The sequence below is a fragment of the Physeter macrocephalus genome, chromosome 7, assembly GCF_002837175.3.
Source record: "Physeter macrocephalus isolate SW-GA chromosome 7, ASM283717v5, whole genome shotgun sequence".
Taxonomy (NCBI): domain Eukaryota; kingdom Metazoa; phylum Chordata; class Mammalia; order Artiodactyla; family Physeteridae; genus Physeter; species Physeter macrocephalus.
In genome coordinates, this window is record NC_041220.1 from 5149667 (window position 1) to 5164234 (window position 14568).

At 34.3% G+C, this 14568-nt stretch overlaps 1 protein-coding gene across 3 annotated transcripts in view; it reads right to left on the reverse strand.

Annotated features, from left to right (window-relative positions):
* The window catches only part of FSTL5 (follistatin like 5), a 786036-nt gene that overhangs the window by 147945 nt on the left and 623523 nt on the right, over positions 1–14568 (reverse strand). For all 3 annotated transcript variants that reach the window (XM_024126648.1, XM_024126650.1, XM_024126649.1), the window contains exon 9: positions 10508–10642. In XM_024126648.1, coding sequence (XP_023982416.1) covers positions 10508–10642 — 135 coding nt within the window. The remainder of the gene's footprint in view (positions 1–10507; positions 10643–14568) is intronic.

A 14568-nucleotide genomic window follows, 5' to 3' on the forward strand; every position in this document is an offset into this window, starting at 1 on the left:
TGATACAGCCACTATGGAGAACAGTATGGAGGTTCCTTAAAAAACTAAAAATAGAACTACCATATGACCCAGCAATCCCACTACTGGGCATATACCCTCAGAAAACCATAATTCAAAAAGAGTCATGGACCAAAATGTTCATTGCAGCTCTATTTACAATAGCCAGGACATGGAAGCAACCTAAGTGTCCATCGACAGATGAATGGATAAAGAAGATGTGGCACATATATACAATGGAATATTACTCAGCCATAAAAAGAAATGAAACTGAGTTATTTGTCATGAGGTTGATGGACCTGGAGTCTGTCATACAGAGTGAAGTAAGTCAGAAGGAGAAAAACAAATACCGTATGCTAACACATATATATGGAATCTAAGAAAAAAAAATGTCATGAAGAGACTAGGGGTAGGACAGGAATAAAACACAGACCTACTAGATCATGGACTTGAGGATATGGGTAGGGGGAAGGGTAAGCTGCGACAAAGTGAGGGAGTGGCATGGACATATATACACTACCAAACGTAGGGTGGATAGCTAGTGGGAAGCAGCCGCATGGCACAGGGAGATCAGCTAGTTGGTTTGTGTTAAAAAAGAATATAAAAAGTAAAAAAGAAATGTCGTATTTAATAACATTTCAAATGTAATGTAATATTTTGCATGTAACACAAATATGGAAATGAACACAAAGTTGGAAAATAAAGCAAATAAGGAAGATAAACAGTAATCAAACTGTCTGACTCACTCTTTCTGGCATATTCGTACAACAATTAGTTCTTATCAGAACCCAGATATCTGGGCAAACAGAGGATAATAGGCACACAGATGTATAATCTGGGCTCTTTGTACACAGTTGATAAAAATGTGTGGCATCAATTAGATTTCACAAAATGTTAAGAAGGCACCTGCCTTCAGCCCCTCACGTGGGAGCCTGGGAATTTGAAGAGCACATTTGTTTTATTAACTCTTCACACATTGACACCATTTTCTGACAGAATCCCTATATCAGAGAACTCTAACAAAATCATTGAGTGATAATTCTAACCTCTTCTTGAACCTAAGTACAGGTTTCCCCACTATCCGAAAGTAGAAGGTTCCTGTGAAACCTCTCACAAACCAAAATGCTATAAAGTGAAGAAGCAATTACCTTAGGCCACGTCTTGCTAAGGGATGCGCAAAATAAATGGAGGTAAAGCACAGATGCTCACAGACACCGTTCACAGCCATGAGGGGCTGATGCTGAGATGCTGAGTGTGGTTCCAGGGAAGGAGCTTGGCTGTGCCAGTCTTCCAGCTCAGATGCTCCCAAGCTCTACAGGGCTGCTGCAAAGCGGGTTGGACATGCTTTTAGCTCTTCACCTTTCTTACTAAAAAAGAAGATCCTCTTCGGATTTCTTTTGGTTAGCGAAAGATGATACTAATGTATTTGTAGGTCTTTCGTAAAAGAACGTGGCATAAATAGAATTTATGAAAATCGGGGGCTACCTGTCACAGCTCTTTTGCAAAGGACTCACCAAGTGCAATACCTCCGGAATTATGGATTAGCAAAGGGAATGCTAACGTTTTCTCCTGAACACCACCAACAAAATATTAGTATATAGGTTTTCTAAAAGTTTCATAGAGACCTTATACTCAGCACTGTCACGGTATATAAGCTTATTTAGTCTGCATGCCTGCAGAAATATAAATAAAATATCATCATTACTTGCCTATTCCTATCATAAAATAAATTAGGCAAACTGACATGGTGTAATATGAGATGAGATATAGGAATATTCCACTGAAGGTATATAAGGTCCTGTAGATAAAGTGGAGGAAATAAATCAAAATAAGAAAGCTCAGAGTCATATTATGTTTTGTAGGCAAGGGATCTCTGATTATTGATGATTGTTGTAAACTTGTCAATTTGATGACATTCAGATCACGTAGCATCTTGTTACATGAGAGACAGGCCTCCATTATTGGGCAAAAATGGCAATGCGTTAGAAACAGGTCTATTTAATGACATTGAAAAGCATGCTATTTTGAAAATATAACCTTCAGATATGGAAATCACAAAGTAGATCATTTCACCATGTTCTGGGTCAACAGATGAAAAGACTTATGAACAAGTTACTTCACAGGATGTGACAATGTCATTGGCCAAATTGAGAACCTGAATATGAGAATTTAAGATAAGTAATGAAAGCTCATAAAATAATAAATGCTTATCAAGCATGATTAACCTCAACATGAGTCTGATTATTCTAAGTGTGTTTTATTTCACAATAAGCTTACTAATATGTAAATGTCTGTGACAAATATTAACTAAATAGTTTTTTGGGGTTTTCAAAAGAAATATGCATTGTTCACTCTGCTTTAAAGTGTTTTTAGTATAGTACTTCTGTTAAATAATACTCAGTGAATGTTAAACAAAAATTAACAATAATTTTCATTTATTGATTTATTTCATTTTTCTCAAATATCTGTTTTATTTGGTTCTTTTTGATTCCAGCACTTAGCTCATAACTATCAGGATTAAAATATCACCCTGGCTATGATGTCCACACCATATCTTTAACTATAGATTTTCCAAATTCCTATTTATTCTACCTAACTCATATTGGTTGAGCATAAAAATGATTATTAATTGATAACTGGTGCATTTGGGTCCATCTATACCTGATAGACCATGCTATTCTTTGTTTATACTATCTTCCTAGCCTCTGTAGACATTGATAAGATCCTACGTAAATGATCTCATTAAACCTATACAATTGCTCTTTCAAAGTAAGTATTTTCTCTACTCTCTAAAAATAGGAAGTAAATGAAGACTAGAAAGGTTAATTAACTTGTTCATATTACCAGAATATGTTCTATTTCCAAAGTTTGTGATATCATATTTAAACTGCCTTTAAATGTAAAAACACCATATTTTAACCTATTTTAAGACCCTTTCCTCTACTTCTAAAATAGGCAAATACTTCTTAAACATTCATATATCTTTTGAAATATTTAGGTACAAGTGGCTACATTTCACCATATTTCTAAATCCGTGTATTGTGAATTATACTCGTCATATTTTTATAATACTTATTAACTTATATGAACATTATATATTTTTAGAGTTTGTTCATTCTTGTAATCTTATTGTAGAGTCTAACCCATTTAAAATACTCATTTAAAGGATCATAATGAACTTTAGTTCGTAACAGTCAACAAATATTAATTTATTGAAGTTAATTCTAAAGTAAGGAATGTAGCAATAGCCGAATATTTCCAATGTAATACTGCCTGTGACAATGAAAAAAAGAAAAAAATATATATATATATACTAGTCTAACATATTCAAATATTATATTCCAATATTTCTGAGAAGCTAGATTAAACGTATCCTTTACTAAAATCCCAGCAAGGTGTCATAAAACCTGTGCCCAGGGCTTAATGCACGTAGAGGCTTAAAAGCTTTCCAGAGAAGCCTACATTCACGCTGCTTTTAATTTACCATAATTCTGAAGATAAATTGTTATCATCTGGGAATTGCCTCCCATTGGAAATGGAAGTGTATTAAGTGCTTATGCTATGTGCAAGATGTTTACAAATAAACAATGTTCTACCTCTACCTAAAATCCCCTCACATTATTTCAAATCGTCTTCTACTCCATGTTACAAGCACCACTCTAGGGCCCATTTCTACTGTTCTTTGTATTTAAATCCTCCCTGTATACCATTCTATTCAATCTTAGTTATCAAACCCTAAGCCTAATATAGCTGGAGATTATATTATTTTGAAGCACTTTCTTGTAGTTCAATTTGTCACATGAGAAAAATTCCAGTAGCGTTTGCCAACAAGCCTGTAACTCAAGGGTTTTCCAATTCAAAGATTCAGGTACAACAAAAATCAGCTCCCTGGCCTGTGATGCTTTGCATGAATTTTTCTCTCAACAGCATCATATTGCTGGGAAATATAGTATAAGAAAAAAATGTGATTGATGCCACTATCAGAACTCAATTATACAGAAAATAGCTGGATGATTACTCTGAAGCTGTAGCCAAACAAAATCCGTGTGTGTCATCTGACCCAAAAGTTGTAAATCTTTTCCCTTTTTTATTGCTGTCTACATGGGATTCAATACTTCTCTGCATCTTTCAAAAAGAAAACAGAAGAAAATCACCTTACAAAATAATTTTGTAGTATAATAGGAATATAAATTGACCAATGTAAAGAGGAAATAAAGTGTAGCTTTTGCTTTGACTCTGGCAAAAGTGGACCCTGGCAAAAAAATATATTTTTATTTAAAATATCTTAATAGCTACATTAAAGGAAAAATTATACTCTTATCAGCAGAGTCAATTTTTTAGTATGAAGATATATAATATTTTATGTTTGGATATATAATACTATAGATGTCAATATACACTCACATCTCCATCTATCTCTATACCTATATCTCTGTATATGTATCATTCATTTTGGAAACTCTGATTTCTAACAATTAGTAGATTTTCATCTTATTAAAAATGATTTTTGTCAATGTTTCTAGCAAGAAGTAATTATTTTCAGAAAATTAGTAAGAATCAGCATAATGTCTAGCATTATGGTGAGTGCTTTACAGTGTCTATACAGAAAACCCTCTTTTATACTGTATTACAGATAAATACATTAAAGCTCAGAGATGCTAACTAGTAGCTCCAAATCACAGGACTATTATGTGGTGGAGAAATTATTCTAACTCATGTCTTACTCCAAAGTTCATGCTCTTCTATTAGACCAATCTGCTTTTTAAATACACAGTTGACACTTGAACAACATGTGTTTGAATTGTGCGGGTCCACTTATACAGGGATTGTTTTCAATAAATACATACAATACTACACGATCCGCCGTTGGTTTAATCCATGGATATGGAACCACAGACACATAGGACAGACTGTAAAGTTCTACTCAGATTATCGACTGCAAGGGCAGTTGGCACTCATAAACACTGCATTGTTCAAGGGTCAACTGTATGTTGTATCCTAACACAACTAAAAGGAAAAAAGACCTCTGAAATTATTTTGGATAAGTCAGTAATTTTTAATATGTGGAAATAAGAAGAGTGAAATCATCATTGATGGGTCTGTGACTGTTTTCTCTGGCTTTTTGAGAATATCTGTCAAAATACAAATGTGACTTGCGTAATTAATATTATTAGTCTTTTTCCATGGAATTACTAGAAGAGAACCCAGAGCAATTCTTATGTTAGGACTTACAAAAGGCTATAGTTTTCCCTGATATGCTCTCCACCTGATTTTGGTATTGTTATACAGAATTCTGACAATTTATTGAGTACTAGGAAACATCCCAAGGAAAACTGCCTTCAACTAGACAGTCTCACATTTTCAGTTCATTCTCTTTTATCACTACTAATATTCTACTCAATTAGTTTACTTATTTAGCTTTATTCTGGTTTTAATTATGTGTGTTAATTTCTAAAAATGGCTATTTTCACATTAACAACTATATATATATATGTTCTTAATAATGGTGTCGCAAATTTGTGGAAAACAAATTTAACAAAAATTAAATTAGTTTAGGGAATTCCCTGGCAGTCCAGTGGTTAGGACTCAGCGCTTTCACTGCAGGGGCCCAGGTTCACTCCCTGTGTGGGGAACTAAGATCCTCCAAGCTGCACGACATGCCCCCACCCCCCCAAAAAAAAAGGTTAAAGTTTTTTATTTAAATGAGAGGTAAATTTGTTATTGCAAAGAAACTGTGTTTGCATGCCTACAAAATAGTAGAATATAAACATGAATTAGTGATGCTTGAGACCTCTGGGTTACAACTAAAATCCATTTTTTTTTTTTTTTTTTTTGCCAAAAGCAATGTCATGAAGTTTTCCCTTATATTTTCTTATAAGAGGTTTACATTTTCAGGTTTATACCTAAGTCTTTAACTATTTTGAGTTGATTCTTGTATATGGTAAAAGATGGGATGTTCAGTTTCATTCTTCTATGTGTGGACACTCAGTTTCCCGGCACCATTTTTTGAAAAGACTATCCTTTGGCAAACATGTATTCTGGAGCCCTTGTCAAAGATTAGTTGGCTGCGTATGTGTGGATTTATTTCTGAGCTCTCTTTTCTGTCCCATTGGTCTACTTGCTTGTCTTTATGCCAATATCATACTGTTTTAATTACTATCGTTTTTTAATATATTTTGAAATCAGGAAGCGTGATTCCTCCAGCTTTGCTCTTCTTTTCCAAGATTTTTACAGTTATTCTGGACCTTTTGTTGTTTCATATGAATTTTAGGAATTTTTTTCTATTTCTGTAAAATGCCACTGAGATTTTGATGGAAATAAAATTGGATCAGAGACTCCCTTGGTTAGTATTGACATTTTAAGAGTATTCATTCTTCCAATCTACGAGCACAGAATATCAGAATATCTCTCCATTTATTTGTGTTTTGTTCAATTTCTTTAATCAGTTTCTTATAGTTTTCAGTGTACAGGTCTTTCACCTTTTTGGTCAAATTTATTCCTAGGTATTTTATTCTTTTTGATGCATTTGTAAATGGAATTTCTTTCTTAATTTCCTCTCAGATATACATTGTTAATGTACAGAAACACAACTGATTTTCATATGTTGATTTTGTACCCTGAAACTTTGCTGAATATGTGTATTAGTTCTAACAGGTGTTTTTTGTGGCATCTTTAGGGTTCTCTCTATATGAGATCATGTCATCTGCAGAGACAATTTTGCTTCTTTGGATTTGGATGCCTTTTATTTCTTACCCTTGCCTAACTGTTATGGCTAGGACTTCCAATATTATGTCAAATAGACGTATGAGTGTGTATCCTTGTCTTGTTCCTGATCTTAGGCGGAAAGTTTTTTTTCAGCTTTTAACCATTGAGTATGGTGTTAGCTGTGGGCTTAAAAATATATGGTCTTAATTATGTTGGCATAAATTCTTTCCACACCTAGTCTGTTGAGAATTTTTATTGTAAAAGAGTGTTGTCAAAGTATTTTTATCATGAAAATGTGTTTCAAATGTTTTATTTGCATCTACTGGATGGTCAAGTGATTTTTATCCTGTAGTCTGTCAATGTGCAAGTCACATGTACTGATCTCCTTATGTTGAACCATCCTTGAATCCCAGGGATAAATCCCATTTGATCATGGTGTATGTTCTTTTTAATGTGCCACTGGATTCGGTTCATCAAGATCTTGTTGCAAAATTTTGTACCTATGTTCATCAGGGATATTAGCCTATAATTTTCTCAAAAGCACAAGTAGCAAAAGCAAAAATAGCCAAGTTAGAATGTATCAAATTTAAAAGCTTCTGCACAGCAAAAGAAATAATCAGCAGAGTGAAAAACACTACCTATGGAATGAGAGAAAATATTTTCATCCTTTATATCTGATAAGCATTTAATTTTCAAAAAAAAAGGAACTCCAATAACTCAATAGCAAAAAATAACCCAACTTAAAAATGGGCAAAGGATTTGAATAGACATTTCTCCAAAGCCATACAAATGGCCAATGGACATATGAAACATTTTTCTATATCATTAATTATCGGGGATACAAATCAAAACCACAATGAGATATTATCTTCATACCGGTTAGAACAGCTATTATCAAAATAACAAAAGATAAAAGTATTGGCAAGGATATGGAGAAACTGGAACTTTTGCACATTGTCTGTGGGCATGTAAGGTGGTGTAGCCACTATGGAAAACATTATGGAGGCTAAAAATAGAACGATCATATAATATAGCAATCCCATTTGTGGGTGTATTTCCAAAAGAATTGAAACCAGGATCAAAGAGATAGCTGCACTCACATGTTAATTGCAGCATTACTCACAACAGCCAAGATATGGACACAACCCAAATATCTATTAACAAAGCAATGGATAAAGAAAATTTTGTATATTCATACAATATAATATTTTCAGTCTTACCAAGAAGGAACAACATGGATGGACCTAGAAGATGTTATGCTCATTGAAACAAGCGAGTCAGAGAAGGAGAAATATTGTGTAATTATACTTATATGAGGTATCTAAAAGAGTCAAAATCATAAAAGTAGAAAATACAAGGTGATTGTCAGGGGAAGGGGAGAAGGGAGACATGAGGAGTTGTTCAATGGTTATAAAGTTGTAGTTATATAAGATAAACAAATTTTAGAGCTCTGCTGTGCAACTTAGTCCTGTAGTTATCAATACAATATTGTACACTTAAAACTTTAAGAGGGTTAAGCGGGTATCCTTATTTAAGAGGGTAGACCTTATGTTAAGTACCTTTTTGAAATTCATTAATTAATTTTAAAAAATCTGTTAGTTTTCACTCTTTATCCTTCAAAATGTCACATGATTTGAATGCATAACTAATACCTATACATATTTCACTTCCAGAGTTAGAAAACAAAAGTCTCCAAATCTTTCATTTGTATTGTTTCTTATAAGATGGCTTTGAAAGTTCTATAATTATAGATGTAATAAGGCCTGCACTGCTATGTCTTATAAAATTAATATTTCTGATTTTAACAGCATATTGCTAACAAAGTCTCTTTAGGACTTCCCTGGTGGCTCAGTGGTTAAGAATCACCTGCCAGTGCAGGGGACACGGGTTCAAGCCCTAGTCTGGGAAGATCCCACATGCCTTGGAGCAACTAAGCCCATGCGCCACAACTACTGAACCTGTGCTCTAGAGCCCACGAGCCACAACTACTGAGCTCACGTGCCACAACTACTGAGCCTGCGGGTCTAGCTCCCGTGCTTCACAACAAAAGAAGCCACTGCAAGGAGAAGCCCTCGCACTGCAACAAAGAGTAGTCCCCGCTCACTGCAACAAGAGAAAGCCCGCGCAGCAACAAAGACCCAACACAGACATAAATAAACAAACAAACAAATAAATAAATAAATAAATAAATATTTAAAATGCATTATTTTGACCTGTAAGAGTTTAAGATGATAAGTAAAATAAACTGAAAACATGATTTCATAAACAGCTTATGATTAAACTAACATATTTATATGACAAAATTATATGAAATCTTCCAGTAAAGTGTTCCTCAGGTATACATGCTGGTAGATAGTGATTCATTGATTAAAGAAGCTATAGCTAGGTGTTTCAATTTTTTAATAGAGAAATATATTGAAAACTACATGACCAATATTAAAAGAAAATTAAAATACAGAGTGGGAAGCAAAATCTCTCTCATCAGCACCATCACAAGGGACAAGGAAAACTAAAGTTTTCAATTACTTGTCACCCACAATTAATTTTTAACAGGAAATGAATTGCAAATTGGGGTAAAGAAACTATGGTGGTCCTTATCTAGGTCATTAAATCCAGTTTTCTTTTCTCTTCTTTCACCTTAAGAATTTTATACTTAATTATTTGCTTATAATGATGGTTGTCCTAGCCAGACGAAATACAGATACAGATATACCAGTAGTCAGGGCCTGGGTAAGACCCAACTTCCTCATTGGATACACTCATATCTACATGCACTCACTGATTGAAAGAGGAATAAGAAGATTCCTGGGACAATGTTTTAACCTCGTCCAAAAACTGGGCTCAGGAAATTGCATATGTAAATGGTCCTCAACATATAAGAATCCCTGCAAAAACTTAGACTGATAGGAGGTAGAGACAGGTGCAAGACTTTGGAACAGGAGAATAGCCATTCCAAGTACATCCAGACCCAATCCCCAAACCCAAGACCCAAGCCATCCGTGGCACGTGTGCACCAGGGAAAGAAAATGTCTGAGTGTTTGCCTATAGAGAGCTCACTTGATAAATGCTACAAGAGTACTTTGAGTTCTAAATAATTCAGCTGTAACCAAAAATCCATCTTCAGCATCCCAAGCCACCATATCCCTTTAACTAAGTACTAATTTTTAAAAATGACAGTACATTTTTGTTAAAACTTCATGAAACAACGAGGAGACATGTACAGCAATGACAAAGGATTTCTAGCTATAAATGGAGAATAGCCCATGGGGTGGTGTTGGTGCCGGGGCAGTGGGTGTCTCAAGGTGGCTTACTTCTCTGACTGCTGCAAAGAAGGGCTGATGTACAGCCATTGGGCCATGACTACAATGCAACTTCAAGAAAAAGAATGATTGATGTATTAAAACTATAGAATGCTCCTTGGCTATATTGTAGGACCTTGAATTCCAAATCATTTGAGAGAAGGATTTTGCAAAGGATTTAATTTCCTATATGAGCAAATGGGAGGACAGGACCCAACATATCTTATGTACACTTGCCAAAGAAACAAAATCATTTTAGTTGTTGTACTGAAAATTTCACAATCTTGTGTTTAATCCTTAAATCTCCTTTTAATATTTCAAGAATTCCAGCCTTCCTATATATGAAAACTGCTTTTGTTTGCTTGTTTTTTCTTTTTATGCATTGCTCTTTTCACAGCGTTTTCTGATGCCTTTGTTTTTGAAAAAACTCACTTGTAAAGTTGAATATGGTGTGTGTGTGTGTGTGTGTGTGTGTGTGTGTGTGTGTGTGTGTATTCAATACATACGGGTCTTTCTAGCAGAATCTTCCACAAAAAGAGAAGAAATGTCTTCATCCACTCCTGCTTCATTTTTCGCGATACAAGTGTATGCCCCCGTATCTTCGTAGCGCACATTGCTTATATGAACCTCACTGCCATTTGCTGAAAACAGAAGGCAAATGCAACCTGTAAACTACAATTTCAGTTTTGGTACAGTGATTTCTGATTACACAGTCAAACAGTTCTCTTAGCTTATCCTAATTAAACTGTTTCCCTTCATACTTCCATGTTTTGGAGACATGCCAAATTATTCCAAATGCATTCAAGTGTTTCATAAATTGTGCTGTCACTCTATTACAGAAATCCCAATACTCTGTATCAAATGCACACACACCATATTTTATATTCATTTCGTATTTCCTACCTTGCATAAGAAGTGCTATATATTGAAAACTATAATTCAATTTCTATATTTATTTTTAATATTCATAATCCACGTTGTCCTCAGCTTTTACAATAGTTTTAATTAATACCAATATGGTTCATTTACAGGAGAATACTTGTGAAAAGACATGTCATAAAGGAATTAAGTGAGCTACATCATGCAAGTATAATACAGTGCCATTTAGCAAGCATATTCTTGAGTCTGAATTTTATATCTGGAATTATTAGGTATAGGGGACAGAAAAAAATAACACATGATTTTTTTTGTAAGATTTGCAGTTGTTTGCAAGAAATATACCTAAAGTGAGCAGTATTGTAATATGGAAATTGATAGGGTCAGTGTATAACCAAAGGGTTAAGGGAATGATTAATCCAATTTTTAAATTCTGGTAAAATAATATTTGCAGCTAATCTCTGAATGAGTTGCAGTCCCCAAAGTGGAAACCAGGGTACAACTAATCATTTACCGTATGTTGGCAATACAGGAGGTGCTTTTACATATATTATTCCTTAATTGCCCCAGATAATAGCTAATTATCAAATGAGGAACCTGAGACTCATGGAAGGATCTTAGGCAGGTCACTGCCCTCAAAGGTAAGGGCTGGACTTCTGCTCTGTCAGACCCCAGGGTTCAGTGTTTCAGTGCTCCTCTGTTTAGGCTGGCGCCTTTTCTTTTACTTTCTTTTCTTTTTTTCTGTATGTCTCTGTGTGCACGTTTGTGGTGTGTTCCATGTTATCCAATCACAAGGACACCATGAACTAGGTGCAGTAGAAAGGGGCACGACTCTTGGTGACAGAGAGGAGACTAAATAATCAGAGCTGCTGTTTGGGGAAGGACGGTAGAAAACCAAGGGGAAAGGAGCTTAAATGTCATCCCTAGGAGGATATGGAGAGGCAGTGAGTGTTTGGAGAAGGCTAGTCACTGAAATAATTGGAACCTCTTTCTTGATTTACAAATATCACTGCACTCCTCCATTCCCCCCATCCTTTGTTGAGAATCACTTCCCCAAAACAGTTGGCAGGTTTTTTTTGGGCAGGGCCGCTGAAAAAGGCCAGTTGGCTTTGTGGGCTACACAATTTCTGTGCCAACTTCTCACCTCTGCCATAGCAGCATGACAGCAGCCACAGACACTATTTTTAAAAATGAATGTGGCTGTTCTAAAAACAAGCAAAAAAATTGCTTTATTTACAAAAATAGGCAGCTTTCCAGATTTGGTCTGTGGTCCTTCATTTGCAGACCCCTGCTCTAAAAGATGAGAAGAAAACAATGTATTTAAGCCCAGATCAGCTTCTTGTTTTATGTGAAACATGGCCCTCTCCAAACACCACATACTTAAAGTAAGTTCTCTAGAACTTTTTTGAAACTTCAATTTATTCCTTCTTCAAATTCTCTCTTCTCAATATTCTTATATGTTCTTCTAACCTATGTGTCCCACTATCTTTCCCTCCTTTCCTACATAATCTAGCATATCTAGATGTTTTCTACTCTATGACCAGAACTACCAATTTCTGGGTCCATTTATCATGCTGAAACATCTGCTTTCAGAACTAGAAAACATCCCCTGCACTTAAGTTTTTGATTAAAGTACTAGACTATTACATAAGCAAATTTACAAATTTTCAAATTCACGATCTCCAATTTTCAAGTAACAGGATGTTACTTGACCTTTACAGTTAGTTGCATTTCATACCCTACTCTACTTTTATTTCAAACCTTTAGTCTTTGTTTGATGTTTCCCGGCATAATAATAACTTCTCACTCTAAGCAGGTTGTCTTGTTCTTTATATCATGAAATACATAGAAGTGATTAAAAAATAAACCCAAATCATTTCACAATATATGTGTAAAATATCATACCTTAAGCTTACACAATTTTATATGCCAAGTGAATTTCAATAAAAGCTGGAAAAGAAAGAAATTAATCCCCAAACCTCCTGTTTCCATTTACATCTTCATTTTATTTAATTCTCAAAGGAAATTTTCTGTTTCTTTCCAAGGCCAACCTCCCCTCCTTTTTTGTTTTGTATTTGTCCCTCCTTCTCCTGTTGCATTACTCATACATCTTTCTCTTTACCAATATCCTTTTAAACCAACAAATTGTCCAAGAAGTAAGAAATATCTTCATCACTCCTAAACCTTCCCACCAGCAGCTACCACTGTTATTTTTTACTCTTTCAACATTTGGAAAGAGGTTTTTATACTTCTTCCCTCCTTTTCATTTCTAAGCCCACTGAGGACTGATTTTCTAAATGTCACAAGGACAAACTAATCACTAACCCATGAATATATTTTAATGATCTTCCTTGACCTTTCTATGCCCCCAGCATTGTTGAACTTGTTCCCATCTCTGGCTTTCTTTTCTTTCATTCTGTAATCACCTTGTTCTCCTGCCTCTTTGCTAATTATTAGTCCCTTCGGATATCTATCTTGATTTGCCCGCCAAAATATTTCTGCTTTGTTGAATTTTACTTCTCATAACCATATCATCCCATCTATTGCCATAGCTATCAGTTAGTGCCTAGACTTGGACCTCACATACAAATGCTAAATAAGCACCTGATGAATAAATGGATAATTAAATAACTATGTAATTTGGTAATATGTGATCATATACAAAGCCACATGGAATTTCACACTCCTGTACACCCAGATTTATCTCTTAGGTTCTGCTTCCTACTTACATTTTATTACTTGTCATAGTCTCTCAAAACTTAACTTATTTTCTCTTATTTTAAAAAATTATAATAGCTATTTTACAAATGCCCCAATCTTTCAAATGTTGAGTCTACAGTGTAACCAACTCCCCAAATTTGCCTTCTGTATATTTCTAAAACAAAAACAAAATAAGTCCATATAATATGGTTTGTTGCTATCAAATAGGTAAGAGATGACAAAATCAGAAGCTAATAAGACTTTCATTCAATTTAACTTCAGTTTATCAGATCAATCCTCATCTCAGATTATAGACACTATGATGCTATCAATAGACATAAACGTAAATTTGTTGGACCTACTTATATTAACATAGAGCTTGCTAGGATTCAGCTTTGAAAGGTCAAAAATACTTTCACATGTCATTTTTCATTTGCAAAAATAAGTAAATGATTTAAAAGATTTATTTTAAGATGTATACTGATAAAGTGTATTCATTCTCTAAGTTGAATAATAAGAGCAGTCTATTCTTACAGAAATAATTTTAAAAATGAAAATATATTTATTTCTAAAGTATGAATTGAAGTAATTTAAAAGCATGGAACAAGGAATGTAATGCCATGCAATAGATACTCCAGTAAAATGACTGTCCCTGGGCCACTCCTGACAATGGAAATAAGATTTTTACATTTTTTTGCTTACTAGTATAATCAACATATATGAAACTGCTTTTGCATTACTTAGATTATTTGACATTAGAAAGATTTCCTGGTTTGCTTTTCACATACCACTCATTTGTGATTATTATAATCTGTAAAATAATTTATTAATATCTGCACATTAGACTATTAGAACATATAGAATATTTTATATATTAGAATTCAAGAACTTCATAACTGTAAAACTACATAAATGTGGAACATATTTAGTAGCATTTTGAATATTTTCTCTTTTCATTTCATGATGCAAAACATTTCCTAAAGAATTTCTT